Source organism: Oncorhynchus tshawytscha, linkage group LG07 (assembly GCF_018296145.1).
Source record: "Oncorhynchus tshawytscha isolate Ot180627B linkage group LG07, Otsh_v2.0, whole genome shotgun sequence".
Taxonomy (NCBI): Eukaryota; Metazoa; Chordata; class Actinopteri; order Salmoniformes; family Salmonidae; genus Oncorhynchus; species Oncorhynchus tshawytscha.
This window is the reverse complement of record NC_056435.1, coordinates 8,573,808-8,593,336: the sequence shown is the minus strand read 5'-3', so window position 1 is coordinate 8,593,336 and position 19,529 is coordinate 8,573,808. Positions and strand designations below refer to the sequence as shown.

Genomic DNA, 19,529 nt, shown 5'->3' with positions numbered 1-19,529 from the left:
CATTGATGAAACGGTTATAGCTTCCTGTTTTGTGCTCTCAAATTGTCACCCCGTTGAGCCTGCTCACTGAGAGAAATCCCCTTCGGGAATTGTTGAACATTGAAATGAGTGTTTCTGTTGATTTCGTGACGAATCGATGCCCTTGCTTCCTCATGAAACAATCTCGCTCCCCTTTTCCTCTCCCTCTCTCCCTCTCTCTTTCCCTGCAACAGACGCAGCTAAACCCCCATCCCACTCCTACCTCCACCCTCTCCCTGACAATATTGAGTACAAGAACCGCAGATACAGGGTTGTCCGTGGCAACATGAGCTGGTATGAGGCGCTGCATATGTGCTTAGAGTCTGAGTCTGAGCTAGTGAGCGTTACCGACCCCTTCCACCAGGCTTTCCTTACTGTCCTTGTCAATAGATTGGCATTCCCCCACTGGATTGGACTGTATAGTCAAGACGTATGTATTATACTATACCGCTGAGTACTGCTACCTGTCTGGGCCCGTGTTTGTGTGTGTGCGTGTGAAGATAATGCTCGTTAACAAGCATGTCAAAGTTGGTCTGCGGCATGAATTGACCTTTGATGATGTTAGGAGTGTGTATAGTAGATTTACGTCACGGCACGGAAACCTCTAAGAGCACTAGCTAGAGGTCTTTTATAAACAGCATGGCCACAATGAAGTAATGCTGTAAATACAGAAATGCCTGAGACCACGTGCATCTGACAGTCTGTTTACTCGGATGTTGTCGCTCTCTCCCCCTCTCCAGTCCATGCCATTCTTTCAAAGCATGGTGATTTCATCTTTGTGACTGTTCCCAGCATGTTCACACCATATCATAACCATATGTATCTGATCTCCTCAAATCAAAAGTCCCATTTTGGGCACTTTCTGTTCACATACACGCATTCATATTTCTACAACTTTTATGTGAATACAGTGCATTCGGAAAGTATACAGACCCCTTCCCCTTTTCCACATTTTGTTATGTTACAGCCTTATTCTAAAATGGATTCAATCATTTCCCCTCATCAATCTACACGCAATCCCCAAATTAGCAAAGCGAAAACAGGTTTTTAGAAAAAAAAATCATATTTATTGAAAATAACAAACAGAAATACATTATTTCCATAAGTATTCAGACCCTTTGCTATGAGACTCAAAATTGAGCTAGTTACCATTTATCATCCTTGAGATGTTTCTACAGCTTGATTGGAGTCCACCTGTGGTAAATTCAATTGATTGGACATGATTTGGAAAGGCACACACCTGTCTATGTGAGCTCCCCCATTTGGCAGTGCATGTCAGAGCAGAAATCAAGCCATGAGGTCCAAGGAATTGTGTCGAGGCACAGATCTGAGGAAGGGCGCCAAAAAATGTCTGCAGCCTTGAAGGTCCCCAAGAACACAGTGGCCTCCATCATTCTTAAATGGAAGAAGTTTGGAACCACCAAGACTCTTCCTACAGCTGGCCGTCTGGCCAAACTGAGCAATCAGGGGAGAAGGGCCTTGGTCAGAGAGATGACCAATAACCTTATGGTCACTCTGACAGATGGTCATCTGTGGAAATGGGAGAACCTTCTGGAAAGACAACCATCTCTTCAGCACTACACCAATCAGGCCTTTATGGTAGAGTGGCCAGACGGAAGCCACTCCTTAGTAAAAGGCACATGACAGGCCGCTTGGAGTTTGCCAAAAGGCACCTAAAGGACTCTCAGACCATGAGAAACAAAATTCTCTGGTCTAATGAAACCAGGGTTGAACTCTTTGGCCTGAATGCCAAGTGTCACGTCTGGAGGAAACCTGGCACCATCCCTACGGTGAAGCATGGTGGTTGCAGCATCATGCTGTGGGGATGTTTCTCAGTGGCAGGGACTGGGAGACTAGGGAAAGATGAATGGAGCAAAGTTCAGAGAGATCTTTAATGAAAACCTGCTCCAGAGCGCTCAGGACTTCAGAGTGTGGCGAAGGTTCACCTTCCAACAGGACAACGACCCTAAGCACACAGCCAAAACAGGCTTCGGGACAAGTCTCTGAATGTCCTTGAGTGGCCCAGCCAGAGCCCGGACCCGATCGAACATCTCTAAAAGACCTGAAAATACCTGTGCAGTCAACCTGACAGAGCTTGAGAAGATCTGCAGAGAAGAATGGGAGAAACTCCCCAAATACAGGTGCGCCAACCATGTAGCGTCATACCCAAGAAAACTTGTAATCGCTGCCAAAGGTGCTTCAACAAAGTACTGAGTAAAGGGTCTGAATACGTATGTAAATGTGATTTTTCATTTTTTATTGTGTGTAGATTGATGAAGGGGAAAAAAACTATTTCATAAATTTTAGAATAAGGCTGTAACATAACAAAATGTGGAATTAGTCAAGGGGTCTGAGTACTTTCTGAATGCGCTGTATGTTTGGTGTTTATGTACCGATATATGTCTTATAGCTGATATCCTGTGACAAACAGCAATATTTATCACACTGCAACTTATCCCTTTACTGCAGTTGTCCAGAGCTTTCCTCCTGGCCCACAGCCCATGCATAACTATGTTAGCGTCCCAAATGACACCCTATTCACTTTATAGTGCACTACTTTTGTCCAGGACCGATAGGGCTCTGGTCAAATGTAGTGCACCATATCGGGAATAGGGTGCCATTTGGGGCGCATTTTTGTGCTTCACTCAATACAGTATGGGAGTAGTTTTTCTCAACCGCCAGGCCGGCTGGGAGGAATTCTAAGCCACGCACAACATGTGTATCCAAGAATCCCATAGACTCAGGGAATGTCTTACTCGTGAAATATGGAATGAGGACAGGAAAGGAGAGAATTGATTCACAGCGCTCTACACAATGCCAGACACATTGGTCTATAAACACCACACTTCCCCCAAGCCGAACCTTTTAACATTGCCTGCTGCCCACTACTCTTTCTGCCCCGTTGCATGACGTGACCTACAAGACTGAAAGCAACCCGCCTTAGCAACGTAGGCTCACCCTGAGAGTGTGTGTCAGCTCCTCCCTGCCTGTGACTGTACGTCCCTACAGGATGGGATCAACTACCAGTGGTCTGATGGCAGTGACACGGTCTTCACTCACTGGGTTGCGGCCGATGATGATGATTTCATCCTGGGGGACTGTGTGTACATGGACGTCACCGGGGGCTGGAGGAGGGCCGACTGTGAGATGCCGCTCCAGGGAGCCCTGTGCCATGTCCCACCACCTAGTGAGTATAGCCTGGGTTCCTAGCACATTATAAAACAGTGGCTACTAAAGCTTTCTGTGCTGTTAGTCCCTCCTCAAGAGTTTCAAATGCACAATACTGCTTTTTTAAATGTTCTCCCGTAGAGAGTAATGCGTTCACCAGCTACGAGGTTGTGTGTCCATCGACGTGGGTGAGGTTTGGCGCCAGCTGCTACAGCTTTGAGCCCGTGGTCCAGAGACTGACCCTGGAGGAGGCCGGAGAGCACTGCAAACACAAAGGTACAGGAACGCTCGAGCAGATGTTGCCCTCAAGCACAGATTTAGGATCAGGTTCCCCTGCCCAAATTCTAACCTTAACCCATAAGGGGAAATTGCAAAACTGTCCTTGATTCAGCAACTTCATCCTACTGTGGTAAGTCTCCAGTACACCATGGAGTCAATTACAGTAGGTCTCATGCTAGGATGGATCAAGGATTTAATGGATCTCTCTCTATGGGAATTCCCTTGTGATGGCTCCCTGTTGTAATTGTCCATAATGTAATGTTTGGTGAGAGCTCCCCCTATGGGATCCATGTATTAGCTCCATTCTAGTAGCTAATACTGTACTGTAGCTATAGATCTGAGGGGGCAAAACATTCACCGATAATTGCCTTCTTCATCTCAGTAATACACATGTAATAATGAAGATTTTTAGTGGTGTTTTACCTCTTCCAGCGAACACGTCAGAGGTCCTGACCATACAGACAGAGACGGAAAACAGGTTCGTTCTGGAGCAGCTGCGGTCGTATGGCTTCCCACATCAAGCCGTCTGGCTGGGGATGTTCTTCAACACTGACGGTAAGCACGTGCTTCCCCAAGTTTCCTCTCTTTTCATCAAAAATAAGCAGTCTTGCTGGTTTGGCTTACAATATAAACCAACAGCTGGCAAAAGACAGACAATGTGAGTGCTACGGACAGAACTGGGATAAGACACAGCTTATTAGGGTTAGTAAACATAATGAATTTCAAAAATGTTCAAGTAGTATTTTGACACTTTATTGACTTAGTGTTTTACGTGGTGAGTTGATAGAAGCACTGTGGGGGGAAAAAACACCAATGACCTGGGGCAGAGAGGTCGAATGAACCAATTCACAACTTCTTTATTAAACATGTTATCTGTTTGTCTGGTCCAATTTAGCGGGCTCCATGGCATGGTTCGATGGTTCTCCTATGGACTACTCCAACTGGAACGTCAAGGCCCCAGACCCCAGCCTGCTGACAGCAGACACCTGTGTGTCCACCAGGGTGTCTGATGGGATGTGGCTCCTCTCTCAGTGCACTGACAGAATGGGCTTTGTCTGCAAAACTAACTCAGGTGGAGTCGAGACATTTTGGCTGCATTTACACAGGCAGCCCAAATCTGATCTTTTGCCACTAATTTGTCTTTTGACCAGTCAAATCGGATATTTTTGCCAATAAATGAAATAAAAATCAGAATTGGGCTGTATGTATAAACGCAGGCTCTCAGTAGCCTCCAACTGCCATTATGACAAAGCTTTGTGTTATGCGTTTGTACAGTGTACATGTATGTATTCTATAGATCAGTCAAGTTAAACAGATCGTCTTCTTTGCAGATACGATCCCCGAGGTAGAAGTGGCGCCACTAAATGGTAGGTATTTAATTGAGGCTATTAACAGTTATGCTGTTTTTCTCATGCACATTCTAATAATTTGGCAACTCAAGGTATCTTGGGACCAGCCTCTACCATGACTAACAATGTCCTCTACCATGAGCCTTCAATGTCCAGTAAACTCACCCCTCTGTGTCTCTTCCAGGGTTGCACCACAGTGTCGTCCCAGCCGCGGTCCTGGTGGCCATGCTGATCTTCGCCGTGCTTGTGGCGGTGCTCTGGCTCGTCTACAAGAGGAACAGGACGCACTTCCACAGACTGCCGTCCCTGGGAAACGTGTACTACAGACATACTAGTTCCCAGGCCACAGACTTCGATGGAAACGTTCTCATCGCAGATCTGGAAGCTCACTCTGGAGAATAGGGCTGTGTCCAAAATGGCACTCTTTCCCCTATTAGGTGCACTGCTTTGGTCAAAAGTAGTGCACTATATAGGGAATACGGTGCCTTTTCCAGATGCGCTATAGGACTTATTGGAGACAGAAAAATGGTGGTGTTGGGTAAAGCATGGGAATGGGCTGAACTCTGTATGACTGTGAAGAATGGTATGCCTCTGTTTGGGTCTGACATGGACCACAGCAAGGGAACTTAGAGCAGGATGTCAGAGCCCAATTAGCTGTATCCACTTGAATCCACAGGAGGCTGCTGAGGGGAGGATGGCTCATAATAATGGCTGGAACAGAGCAAATGGAATGGCATCAGACACGTGGAAACCATGGAAACCATGTGTTTGATGTTTTTGATACCATTCAACTACAGTCATTACCACGAGCCCGTTCTCCCCAGTTAAGGTGCCACCAACCTCCTGTGCTTTATACAAGTAGTTGATGAATCAGGGACCAATCGTGTGGCTGAGAGTGAGGGAGTGCATCTTCGTGTGATGTAAGTTTCGTCTTAAAGAGGACTAGAGCTGTTATCCCAAGTACTTTGGCATTCTAATGTAGGCATTTGAAAATCGATCGATATTCTTTGCACTGTAAGGTTGTTTTGTTATTATGGTACAATGCCAACTGCTCCCACTAATGCTGGTACCCACTATATTTGTGAGTACAAGTCTTTCACACAGTGAAGACCTAGTTTTCTGTAATGCCTTGTACAGGACCAAAACAATTTTCTTCTTTGTTTAAGATAACAATGGCCGTGATTCAGTTCAGATTCAGTTCTTTACAGCAAAGACAAAGTCATGCTTTTTGCAATACATTCTGTAGTCATCTTATATGTATTTTATTCATGAACAGAAATAAGACCCCAAATCAATTCCAAGTTATTTTTTTGAAATCTAACTTGTCATTAAAGTACAGGGTTTCTTTGTTACCACTTTATTGCACCAACCTCCATCAATGCAACACGGGAAAATGATGTTTTAGTTTTTCATTTTTTTGTTGTTGTTTATTGCGTATTTTCCTACACACAGAACACACACTCACACCCTCACAGTATTTTTAAAACGTAGTTTATAAGTACATGCATGATATTCATAAGAGGAAGTGAAGAAAAAATAAAGAGAAAATGCAGGCATTTATTTATGTTTTATTATTTATCATTACGAGAACAATATTTTGTCATTCACTTCCATTTTGTTCATTTGGTCCACACGTCTGTCGAAATGTAGGAGTACAGAATGAAACAAATGAACAAAAGATGCAACAAAAACGATGTAACAAAGTACTGTTATGTAAATGGTAGCTCTTTGAGAAATAATCCAGTATTCTAAGTAGACTCATGTGTGGGTTGTTTGTTATGAGGTACAGCCTTTGCTGTGTTACCTGTTGTTGTTTTTGTATATTGGGTACACAGAGTTATTAGATGTGAAATATGTTTTCTGTTGTGTGGAAAGAAATACATGCAAGAGGATATCACGGATGCTTGAACATGTTTACTGTCTCTTGTTATTTTTTGATGATAATGTTCGTAACAAATGCTCTGTGCCTTCAGTGTAAATAAAATGAAGCTGTATCCAAGTTGTATCTGAGCTGTGTCTTGCTATTCCACGTTTGCTTTGAAACGAGTCATCTGCATTGAGATGGTCTGCAGTGGACTGTGGGGGTGGTATCCGAATATTGTCTTTTATCCTGTTTATTTCTACCATATTTGCTTTGAAATTAGTCATTTGCATTGAGATGCTCTGTGGTGTGGGATGAGGGCAGGGGTGATATCATGTGGAGGAGGGAGTCATGGGTCTCTCTGCACATTCCAAATGGCATCCTATTCCCTATTTAGTGCACTACTTTTGAAGAGGACCCATAGGGCTCTGGTCAAAAGTAGTGCACTATATAGGGAATATGGTGCCATTTGGGAGAAATCCTTTGTCTGGCAATGGCCTCTACAGGCTGGCCTGACTGTTGTTGTTGGCTGAGAATGCAGGCTTCGTGGTTGAGATGATTCACTGCATGATGTTTCACTGCTGTTCTTATTTGCTCGTCTTTGAGAGAATTGACAGCGGCTTAAGATAGTTGGAGACGCAGCATCAACATACTTTTATTTATTTATCAGTGTCTTTTGTGATTGACTCAGCATAATACTGTGATTTGTGCATTATATTGAAAAATAACATAAATGAAGTTGTCACTTTCAGTTCGCGGACTGGGAGTGGTCTGTGATGCGTAGTCGACTGTTGGCGAATCACAAGCGCGCAATCTTTCATGGGATAACGCGCAGAAACCCGTAACAGCCTAGGAAGGGGAATAGAGGTTAGTCAACCAGCTGTCAGTCAACAATTGTGAAGTAGGCTCGTGCTACTTTGAAACGCAGAATTGGGTATGCGCAAACTGTCGGCTGGCTACTGGAGACGTATGAATCCGAATAGAGAATCCGTGGTATTATAACCATGGATAAAATGACACTTCAAGCAGCAGTTTACCTATGTTTTTTCTTATTCTTTTGGGATAAAACTATTTGTTTTGGAAGTTGCGCGTCAACTACATATTCCGGTAAGTAAGGTGCTTTCCACTGTCATCACTAGACTAGGCATGGGACTAGGCATGCCCGCATAACTGGCTAACTTCGTTGAAAGATTATCGCGTTTCCATAGACTCAACTGCTACTTAGGGTCGGTGGTAGCCTATTATTGTTTTGAATGGGGGTTAGGCTCAATAATGGGACGTCAAGCCCCTTTGTTCAATTTCAAAAGCAGAAAGTAACGTTTGCCGTATAATCAACTTGGTTTTTTTTAAAGCCATATGTGGACTTTGGTTTATTTTCGTTTTTGGCCCATCAAATTCCTCATCTGCTTTCGAAATGCGTAATGACCATTTTATAAACTAGATCCATCAGGATTAAAAGAATGACGTCTTGAAACCCCTCTCGCGTTTAAAATGTGCAGCCCTATTGAGTCTGTTGGGACAATGTTGCAAAGTCATTGCTGCAAGGTTGCACGCAGTTGAAGTGATCCAAATGTTGCAGAATTTGGTCGTTATTGTTGTAACTGTAAAAACAGTTTGCACGATCATATCCCCATGGTCAAGTACTGTTCTCTCTCTCCCGGTTTTAGCCTCTCTTTAATGAGCGTAGGCCACCTAATTAGACATACACAGTGTTGCTGTACCAGTTTATAAATATCTAATAAATATCTAATCTCATACTCACTCAGGCTGAATATGTTCAACTCCTATGCATTCTGTCATGTTTCTGAGTTCAACGGCTAACCTATTACACAGTACACGTGATATCATTTATGGTTTTACATTTATGATAGTTACTGTCAGTTGAGTTTTTCTTCCTGGTTTGTCTAGTAATTCATGTCAACACGTTATGGAGAATTAAACCATTTATAATTTGATGTTGTTACTGTTTAATAGTTCCTTATATGGTCTTCCTTATTACACATGCACGTTCACATTTGCACATTTTATACAGTATCTAATTGTTGAAAAATAAAGGCTATTTTCAGCTCATCAAAAGTGTTTGAGAGTGAAACATCACACCCAGTTCGGAGTGAAACATCACACCCAGTTCGGAGTGAAACATCACACCCAGTTCGGAGTGAAACATCACACCAGTTGTTTTTAATTGGCCTCTAATTCAATTCAATTATTTAGTCCAGATTATGAAATGATAAAACAGTTTTGTATTGTTGGTAGAATGGTTCATGGATTTAAGGCTGCAGCATGATGGAGGATAAAAGCAATTGGCCTGCTGACTGAAAATATTATCAGCAATCAATGTTGGAGACCATGATAAGCACAGGCCCAATAGACCCCTGGCGTTTCTAGATCATTTTTTATGCTTATCTGACTGTTGCTGAGATGCCTTGAAATGTCATCATCTTGGTCCCCTGCCTCCACGACAAGCTGAACTATTTAGGCAAAGATAGCCAGCAGCTAAACTGACATTTAGATGGGACATGGTAGATATCAACCAAACATTCTAATGAATAGTGATAAAAAATATATTGTAAACATAATACAATATTGTGTTGAATGAACTAATATTGTTGAAGTGATGTCACTATATTTACTAACACTTTATTATGACTATAATATCACTATATTTACTTACAGTTGAAGTCGGAAGTTTACATACACTTAGGTTGGAGTCATTAAAACTCGTTTTACAACCACTCCACAATTTTTTTGTAAACAAACTATAGTTTTGGCAAGTTGGTTAGGACATCTACTTTGTGCATGACACAAGTAATTTTTACAACAATTGTTTACAGACAGATTATTTAACTTCAAATTCACTGTATCACAATTCCAATGGGTCAGAGGTTTACATACACTAAGTTGACTGTGCCTTTAAACAGCTAGAAAATTATGTCATGGCTTGATTTGATTTGAGTCAATTGGAGGTGTACCTGTGGCTGTATTTCAAGGCCTACCTTCAAACTCAGTGCCTCTTTTCTTGACATCATGGGAAAATCAAAAGAAATAAGCCAAGACCTCAGAAAATATATTCTAGACCTCCACAAGTCTGGCTCATCCTTGGGAGCAATTTCCAAACACCTGAATGTACCCCGTTCATCTGTACAAACAAGGGTACGCAAGTATAAACACCATGGGACCACGCAGCCGTCATACCGCTCAGGAAGGAGACGTGCTCTGTCTCCTAGAGATGAACGTACTTTGGTGCGAAAAGTGCAAATCAATCCCAAAACAACAGCAAAGGACCTTGTGAAGAAGCTGGAGGAAACAGGTACAAAAGTATCTATATCCACAGTAAAACGAGTTCTATATCGACATAACCTGAAAGGCCGCTCAGCAAGGAAGAAGCCACTGCTCCAAAACCGCCATAAAAAAGCCAGACTACGGTTTGCAACTGCACATGGGGACAAAGATCATACTTTTTGGAGATATTTCCTCTGGTCTGATGAAACAAAAATAGAACTGTTTGGTCATAAAGACCATCGTTATGTTTGGAGGAAAAAGGGTGAGGCTTGCAAGCCAAAGAACACCATCCAAACCGTGAAGCACGGGGGTGACAGCATCATGTTGTTGGGGTGCTTTGCTGCAGGATGGTCTGGTGCACTTCACAAAATAGATGGCATCATGAGGTAGGACAATTATGTACGTATATTGAAGCAACATCTCAAGACGTCAGTCAGGAAGTTAAAGTTTGGTTGCAAATGGGTCATCAAAATGAACAATGACCCCAAGTATACTTCCAAAGTTGTGGCAAAATGACTTAAGGACAACAAAGTCAAATTATTGGAGTGGCCATCACAAAGCCCTGACCTCAACCCTATAGAAAATGTGTGGGCAGAACTGAAAAAGCGTATGCAAGCAAGGAGACCTACAAACCTGACTCAGTTACACCAGCTCTGTCAAGAGGAATGGGCCAAAATTCACCCAACATATTGTGGGAAGCTTGTGGAAGGCTACCCGAAACGTTTGATCCAAGTTAAACAATTAAAAGGCAATGCTACCAAATACTAATTGAGTGTATGTAAACTTCTGACCCACTGGGAATGTGATGAAATAAATAAAAGCTGAGAATTAAATATCAGGAATTGTGAAAAACTGAGTGTCAATGTGTTTGGCTAAGGTGTATGTAAACTTCTGACTTCAACTGTGTGTTCATGATCATTTCCAGGTGACGACACCTTCACCATCCAGCATGTGAGCACAGGAAAGTGCCTGGTAGCTATGTCCACGTCTGGGACTGGAGTTTCCGGGATAGCAGGGGCTAAGTCTGCAGGGTCTGGGTTCAGCGTGACCCTGGGGGAGTGTGACGGCTCCAGGGGGTCCCAGTGGAAGTGGGGGTCCGGCCACCGTCTCTTCCATGTGGGCACGTCCCAGTGCTTGGGTTTGGAGGTGAAGACCAAGGCCCTGTCTCTGTTCAGCTGTGGTGTCATGGAGGCCGTCATGCTGTTGTGGCGCTGCCTGGACGAGGCCATCTATACGGTGTACCAGATGGGCCTCACGGTGACCGACGGGCTGGTCAGTGCCAAGCGCGACTCCTCAGACGCCTGGAGGAGGGATGAGTCGACCAATAATATCTGCCAGCGGCCGATGCGCAGTGAGTGTGTTCTGTCCTCTGAGCGGCTTATTCTCCTAATGGAATAGAATAGGACATAATAGAATACAATAATCATAGTTTTGCTCATCTCATGTAGGCCTATCTATGCTTATTTACATGTATAAAACCTCTAGCCACATTTTACAAGAATGCACTGAACTTAGATATACACGACCTTTCAAAAGTTTGGGGACACTTAGAAATGTCCCACTTTACCACCACCATAGCACCCCCAGGCCATCACATTGCCTCCACCATGCTTGACAGATGGCGTCAAGCACTCCTCTGGTATCTTTTCATTTTATCTGTGTCTCACGAATGTTCTTCTTTGTAATCCGAACACCTCCAACTTAGATTCTTCTGTCCATAACACCTTTTTCCAATCTTCCTCTGTCCAGTGTCTGTGTTATTTTGCCCATCTTAATCTTTACTTTTATTGGCCAGTCTGAGAGATGGCTTTTTCTTTGCAACTCTGCCTAGAAGGCCAGCATCGCGTAGTCGCCTCTTCGCTTTTGACGTTAAGGCTGTTTTCCGGGTACTATTTAATGAAGCTGCCAGTTGAGGACTTGTGAGGCGTCTGTTTCTCAAAATAGACACTCTAGTGTACTTGTCCTCTTGCTCAGTTGTGCACCGGGGCCTGCACTCCTCTTTCTATTCTGGTTAGAGCCAGTTTGCGCTGTTCTGTTAAGGGAGTAGTACACAACGTTGTACGAGATCTTCAGTTTCTTGGCAATTTCTCACATGGAATAGCCTTCATTTCTCAGTACAAGAATAGACTGACGAGTTGCAGAAATAAGGTCTTTGTTTCTGGCCATTTTGAGCCTGTAATCGAACCCACAAATGCTGATGCTCCAGATACTCAACTAGTCTAAAGAAGGCTAAAATAAGTTTTATTCCTTCTTTAATCAGAAAACAGTTTTCAACTGTGCTAACATAATTGCAAAAGGGTTTTCCAATGACTAATTACCTTTTAAAATTCTAAACTTGGATTAGCTAACACTACGTGCCATTGGAACACAGGAGTGATGGTTGCTGATAATGGGCCTCTGTACACGTATGTAGATATTCCATTAAAAAATCTGCCGTTTCCAGCTACAATAGTCATTTACAACATTAACAATGTCTACACTGTGTTTACGATCAATTTGATGTCATTTTAATGGACAAAAAAATGTTATTTTCTTTATAAAACAAGGACATTTCGAAGTGACCCCTAACTTTTGAACGGCAGTGTACCTAGGACCTTTACATGAATATCTTTATGAACAACATCCTGTATCACTTGGAGACAATAGATTTAGCATGGTCTGTTGTATGCTAATGTTCAGGTGCACTGTACAGAGCTCTGCTTGGCAGTCACGCGTTTCATTTGGAATTGAAGGGGAATCTTTCCAGAAAGAATTACCAGGGTTTTCCTTGTAACTGTCGACATGGCTAATATGACTCAGCAAGGCCTGTATGAACACACTTACTTTCATTTTCACTTTAACTACATCAGGTTTGCACAGTGCCGTCATTTCGAATAAACTTAGGGTATGGCAACGTGACAGGGGCAAAGTGATCTTTTTTTTATCAAGTCGAAGCTCATTTGCTGCATTTCTACACAATTTAAGAAAAACTCAAATGCAATTTGGAGAACAGCTGAATTGACTCCAGCCTTTATCACCTTGGCTGCTGCAGCTTCATTCGCCTCAGTCGCATTGTCATACCGCAGTTAACTGCTACAAGCTAGCTCAGCACCGGGAATAAAAAACTGGAGTTTAGTTTCCTGTCAAGTCAAACAGCAGTTACCTAGCTATCTTCAGCCATCTTCCACCTCTGCATTGTTTTGGGAGAAAAGCTGCGTTGTTCACTGCAGCCTTCCCTCCCTCTCCGACGCGTCCTAAAACATGTTCTCTACTACGGATAGACAGCCTGCCCCAGAGCTGTCCACATGGTTCTAAAACTAGCCCGCTAATATCGCTAAATTGCATTTGCATTTTAATCCGCATTGGAATGATTTTAGTAGCCTATTTTAAATTGTTGGTGTTGAACTAGGGTATGGTGGCTGCCATACTGTGCCATACCCAATTGACGCCCCCTGCGCATCACATTAAATACCCTTGACCCTGTTCCATTTGAAATCGTATCTATGGCACTGTATGCCAGTTGTTTGCCAGTAGCCTTCTGCTAAATGATACAGTTGAACATCATCTAAACTCTGGCTCTATTGAAAGCAGCAGCATTTGTATTCAATGAATGTGTTCTGTGTACAGGTCCTACATTAAGGATCTGTACACAGACCTGTCCTACATACTAAATCCAGTTGAGTTGACAGTCAAACTGTGCGAGGTCATATCTTTAGATGTGTCCAGATTGAATACAAACTCCGATATTCCTAATACACTACTTTGAAATGGGTGCCATGGGATTCATTCTAATTATTTTTCTCCTCTACCCATAGTTGTCCACACCACCAATGGGACGTCGACCGGGGAGCCCTGTGAGTTTCCCTTCCACTACAACGGCAGCTGGTACCACGAGTGCCTCCCCGACGACCAATCATCTGGACTATACTGGTGTTCCACAACCTCCGACTATGATGCTGACAAAAAGATGGGATATTGTCTAAAACATGGCAAGTTTTCTTCTTTTTATTATAGATATAAATCATAATTCTGGAATGAATCTACTACTAGACTTCTTGTACTGTTTTCCTTCGCATATAATGATTACTGGAACTTGTACTAATAGAGTACTTAAAGGACCCCATCCAAAAACTATCTTTTGGTATTTGTTTCATTAGTCAGTTGTAACTTTCTGACAGCAATCAAATTCAGTTGCCTGATTGCTGATATACAAAACATTTTGGGATTATATATAACAACCGACTAATGAAACAAATACCAGAAGATCGTTTTTGGATGGGGTTTTCCATTAAGTAGTCTAATACTCTTGCTGGAGTTTCCCTTTAAGAGAAGGACGTAGAAAGATCTTTGAGTCAAGATTGGGCTCAATTCTATCTCAGTTCCCTTCAGTTGAATTAAGGATGTGGAATTTGTCCATAGGAGTGCAAATAATTTTCGTGCAATTGACTAAAATTACAATTGACTTGACCCCAACTCTGCTCCGAACCTAGTCTTTTGAGCCAGACGGCTTACTTCCACCATCTTTGAATGCCCCAGATTAGCAAGGCGAGACTGCTCTGAACTCACAAAGTCCTTCGATCCTTTCACTTTGGCATGTTTGGTGTAATATAAGTCTTTTTTTGACGGATGACATTTTCCAGTGTCTGACGATGTCAGTCCTCTGTGAGGAACTCAGTTTAGAAATACGTGTGTGGAGTTCAGACACTGTTTTTATTTGGCATATATTTAACAATACGTTTTACTGAAATATGTAACGATACATTTGTCTGTTGGATGCTAGTTGAGAAATGCTGTAGCAAAACAACTTGTTCAGAGGCACTGCTGGATATGCACACAATCCCCTGACATACACACACATACTACCACAATGCTGAATCCCCTCTCTGATCTCTCTCACAGAGGAAGGCTGCAAGGCCCTGTTCAATGGCCCCGAGGGGGGACCCTGTTATGAGTTTGTGTCCCAGGTCGCAGTGACATGGCAGGAAGCGCTGGACTCTTGTCGCAGCCAGGGAGCTGACCTGCTCAGCGTCTCCAGCTCAGAAGACCAAGCCTTCCCCATCTGTAAGACTGCCTTCCGCTATAGTGGCTGTCTATGGCCACATTCATACAAAACAAACATCCCAAACCTGCATTACAGGAACAGTAACATGAATCATGTACTGCAAAGATTGGACCCACTTGGCACATACTATTTACTTTGAAGTAATTGGTACTACAATACTTGGAAATACTTGGCCATTACCATACATCATTATTATACTATTATCAACACAGTTTATACGACATAGGGAACCTATTTCCCTGAATGTTAAGAGGGGGTAAAACATGGCTATTTTTTTATTGACTAATTGCCGATATGATATATGCCCACAAGGGCTGTAAAAATGAAGATTCTGTCATCTACTTTGTAGCTAGATTTAGCTTCTCTAATCTGGTCTCGTCTCTGTTCTGTGTGGACTGAAGTGGACGTGGCCCATAACAGCCGGCCAGACAGGATGTGGATCGGCCTACACCAGCTGGACACGTCTCAGGGCTGGCAGTGGTCAGACGGCTCACCCCTCAACGACGTGCGCTGGGACAACGGTGAGGACGCAACACATGCAGACACACAGACGCACTGCTTTAGCATGGTACTTTGTACAACTGTGGTACAACTATGTAATAACCGTAGTACAACTTATGGTACATATATGGCTATAGCAATGTCACAACTAGGTTACAACTATTTATAGTACAACGATACAGCCATGGCAGAAGCATTGGTTGGTACAGGTATGCCACAATCATACCACCCTACTGCCTGGCACCCATCTCATTCTCCAGCCTGTGTCACAATGCCACCAGGGAAACAAAGAGGCCAGTGTTGTGTTGTGAGAAGGCAGGCAGGGTCATTGTGACTGGACGCAGCACTGCACAGGGACAGGCAGTGTGTGTGTGCTTGAGGACTGTCGTGAACGAGCTTGAATAACAAGTCAACTTGCCTGAATGGGCCTCTGTATATAACCATTAGCATGTGGCCTAGTAAAACGAGTGCACTGTATATGGGAATAGGCTGCCATTTGGGACTGGACTGCTCTGTCAGAGTGGTGATGACGTCACTGTCCTTACTCAGAGCCCTTTGACCCTCTCTGGGTTGCGTTATTGTTCACCCTCAGAACCGAGGAGTTTACCACAAAGCAGGATCAATGAGCAAGCCTGCTAACTTTGATAAACAAACAGAAATAACTACTGATTTCCTTGTTCCTTAGGAAAGCTAAACTAAGAGTGTGAGTGTGTGTGTATGTGTGCGTGCGTGCGTGCGTGTGTGTGTGTAGCAATGCCACACACATCGATCCTAAGGGAGTCAGACTGTGGATTCATGAATTCGAAAAACTACTACGAGAGTGAGATCTGCGATAAAAAACTTCCCTACATCTGTAAGAAAAACGTCAACGCCACCCAGTCGGTAGCAACAGGTGAGAGTCAACCAGTTTATCACATTAATAGGGAAGGTCTTACTCTTTTATCCTCCAATTAGATACACTGTATTTCTGTCCTCTGCCAAAGGGATTTATGTAGCACTTTACCAAGGTGCTGAAACACTACATTTTAAGACCATCCTAGCTTTGCATCTCAACTCGTGTATTTTTCACACTGTTTTTTTTGTTGTTGTCTTTGAGGTGCCCTTCCAAGTGCTCAAATGTTTGATTTACATGTCAGGCCATCCTAGCCTTTTAACTCACACAATATTATTTCTATCTATCTTTTCTTGATCTTGTTTTTCCTCTGCAGAGCCTTTGGTGTATAAATCCACCCTATGTGACGAGGGCTGGGCCCCTTGGAACATGTTCTGTTACAAGCTGGTGAAGGATGAACCGAAGATGTTTGCTCAGGCCGAGAATTACTGTAAGACAATCGGAGGAGGCCTGGTCAGTCTACACAGCCTGGACAGCATGGAGATGATCAGCACTCAGTTCCATGCAGGTACACTGCATGCTCAGAGAAACCAACCACAATTGTCGTGTATGGCATTGTATTGCCCTTGAGGCATGGTTAGAGACTTCTAGTGATAGCTATCAGTCATGATTCAAGGTAAGGCATTATAGTGCTTATCATTAGGCATCTAAAGCATTTTACAGTGGAATACTGTTAGATAACATCGGTTCGGTTGTGCTGTGTGGGGAAGACATGCCATTGGTCAGAGATACTTAGTTGAAATGCTCTGTTATCTTCTGTGAGAGGCTTTGGCTGTTTTATGTACAGTTGAAGTCGGAAGTTTACATGCACCTTAGCAAAATACATTTAAACTCAGTTTTTCACAGTTCCTGACATTTAATCCTAGTAAAAATGCCCTGTCTTAGGTCAGTTAGGATCACCACTTTATTTTAAGAATGTGAAATGTCAGAATAATAGTCGAGAGAATGATTTATTTCAGCTTTTATTTCTTTCATCACATTCCCAGTGGGTCAGAAGTTTACATACACTCAATTAGTATTTGGTAGCATTGCCTTTAAATTGTTTAACTTGGGTCAAACGTTTCGGGTAGCCTTACACAAGCTTCCCACAATAAGTTGGGTGAATTTTGGCCCATTACTCCTGACAGAGCTGGGGTAACTGAGTCAGGTTTGTAGGCCTCCTTGCTTGCACATGCTTTTTCAGTTCTGCCCACACATTTTCTATAGGATTGAGGTCAGGACTTTGTGATGGCCACTCCAATACCTTGACTTTGTTGTCCTTAAGCCATTTTGCCACAACTTTGGAAGTATGCTTGGGGTCATTGTCCATTTGGAAGACCCATTTGCGACCAAACTTTAACTTCCTGACTGATGTCTTGAGATGTTGCTTCAATATATCCACATAATTGTCCTCCCTCATGATGCCATCTATTTTGTGAAGTGCACCAATCCCTCCTGCAGCAAACCACCCCCACAACATGATGCTGCCACCCCTGTGCGTCACGGTTTGGATGGTGTTTTTCGGATTGTAAGCCTCCCCCTTTACCCTCCAAACATAACGATGGTCATTATGGCCAAGCAGTTCTATTTTTGTTTCATCAGACCAGAGGACATTTGTAAGATCTTTGTCCCCATGTGCAGTTGCAAACCGTAGTCTGGCTTTTTTATGGTGGTTTTGGAGCAGTGGCTTCTTCCTTGCTGAGCGGCCTTTCAGGTTATGTCGATATAGGACTCGTTTTACTGTGGATATAGATACTTTTGTACCTGTTTCCTCCAGCATCTTCACAAGGTCCTTTGCTGTTGTTCTGAGATTGATTTGCACTTTTCGCACCAAAGTACGTTCATCTCTAGGAGACAGAACGCATCTCCTTCCTGAGCCGTACGAGGGCTGTGTGGTCCCATGGTGTTTATACTTGAGTACTATTGTTTGTACAGATGAACGTGGTACCTTCAGGCATTTGGAAATTGCTCCCAAGGATGAGCCAGACTTGTGGAGGTCTACAATTTTTGTTTATGAGGTCTTGGCAGATTTATTTTGATTTCCCCATAATGTCAAGCTAAGAGGCACTGAGTTTGAAGGTAGGCCTTAAAATACATCCACAGGTACACCTCCAATTGACTCAAATTATGTCAATTAGCCTATCAGATGCTTCTAAAGCCATTCCATCATTTTCTAAGCTGTTTAAAAGCACAGTCAACTTAGTGTATGAACTTCTGACACACTTGAATTGTGATGCAGTGGATTTTAATTGAAAGAATCGGTCTGTCAACAATTGTTGGAAAAATGACTTGTGTCATGCAAAAAGTAGATGTCCTAACCGACTTGCCAAAACTATAGTTTGTTAACAAAACATTTGTGGAGTGGTTGAAAAACTAGTTTTAATGACTCCAACCGAAGTGTATTTAGACGTCCGACTTCAACTATATGTTCGATCGTCAGAATCAATCAATCAATGATCAAGTTGCTGTACAGTCGTTAAAGGGAGTGTTATGTTGTGGTGGCCTCCTGTCAGATGTTGTGTTGGACGTGTGGATCGGTCTGATGGGGACGGGGAACCCAGCCATCCTTAGCTGGGCTGATGAGACACCAGTCTCCTTCACCTACTGGGACAGAAATCATCCTATCCAACCCTCAGGAGACTCTGGCTGCGTCTCCTACTCCGGAGAGGTGTGTGTGTCATGTTTGTGGGTGTGTGTGTGTGTGTGATAATTGGCGAAATGGTTTAGCCTACAACAGACCTTGGCTTGGCTACTTATGGATATGTTTTAACAATTTGCTAAGAAATAGACAGCAGGTCCCATTGGTCACTTAATAGCATCAACATGACATTGTACTCATAGCGGACCTTATATGTTGGGCATTTTTAGGAAGTTTATGTACGGTATCTCTAGATCCATGCCTTTATCTCATTTTTCTGTTTCCAGTCTCATGGCTGGAGGGTTAGGAGCTGTGACCAGAAGCTGCCTTTCATGTGTCAGAAGAAAGGAGAGGTGAACGAGTCCTCTACGGCAGGATGCCCTCCTGAAGGGGTAAGCATTGTTCCCCAGCCCCAACCTCCTCTTCCCAGGACACGCTGTACCTGTCACGTTCTGACCTTTATTTCCTTTGTTTTGTCATTATTTAGTATGGTCAGGGCGTGAGTTGGGGTGGGTAGTCTA

General features: G+C 43.1%; 2 protein-coding genes across 9 annotated transcripts in view; both read left to right on the top strand.

The window, feature by feature from the left end:
- LOC112255166 (secretory phospholipase A2 receptor) overlaps positions 1-6,813 on the top strand; it is a 33,800-nt gene extending 26,987 nt beyond the window's left edge. For 3 of the 6 annotated variants that reach the window (XM_042324014.1, XM_042324016.1, XM_042324015.1), the window contains 7 exons: positions 213-448; positions 3,028-3,205; positions 3,328-3,462; positions 3,898-4,020; positions 4,361-4,537; positions 4,797-4,832; positions 4,999-6,813. In XM_042324014.1, the coding sequence (XP_042179948.1) occupies positions 213-448; positions 3,028-3,205; positions 3,328-3,462; positions 3,898-4,020; positions 4,361-4,537; positions 4,797-4,832; positions 4,999-5,216 (1,103 nt within the window). In that variant the 3' untranslated portion in view covers positions 5,217-6,813. Of the gene's footprint in view, positions 1-212; positions 449-3,027; positions 3,206-3,327; positions 3,463-3,897; positions 4,021-4,360; positions 4,538-4,796; positions 4,833-4,998 lie in introns of those variants that run through there. The other 3 variants (XM_042324017.1, XR_006083692.1, XR_006083691.1) reach the window with 3 other exon arrangements.
- A 714-nt stretch (positions 6,814-7,527) lies between these two features.
- The window catches only part of ly75 (lymphocyte antigen 75), a 35,302-nt gene continuing 23,300 nt past the window's right edge, over positions 7,528-19,529 (top strand). For 2 of the 3 annotated variants that reach the window (XM_024425886.2, XM_024425884.2), the window contains exons 1-9: positions 7,529-7,782; positions 10,883-11,308; positions 13,752-13,925; positions 14,836-14,997; positions 15,400-15,519; positions 16,251-16,391; positions 16,708-16,899; positions 18,884-19,038; positions 19,296-19,400. In XM_024425886.2, the coding sequence (XP_024281654.2) occupies positions 7,680-7,782; positions 10,883-11,308; positions 13,752-13,925; positions 14,836-14,997; positions 15,400-15,519; positions 16,251-16,391; positions 16,708-16,899; positions 18,884-19,038; positions 19,296-19,400 (1,578 nt within the window). In that variant the 5' untranslated portion in view covers positions 7,529-7,679. Of the gene's footprint in view, positions 7,783-10,882; positions 11,309-13,751; positions 13,926-14,835; positions 14,998-15,399; positions 15,520-16,250; positions 16,392-16,707; positions 16,900-18,883; positions 19,039-19,295; positions 19,401-19,529 lie in introns of all 3 variants that reach the window. The other variant, XM_024425885.2, reaches the window with a different exon arrangement.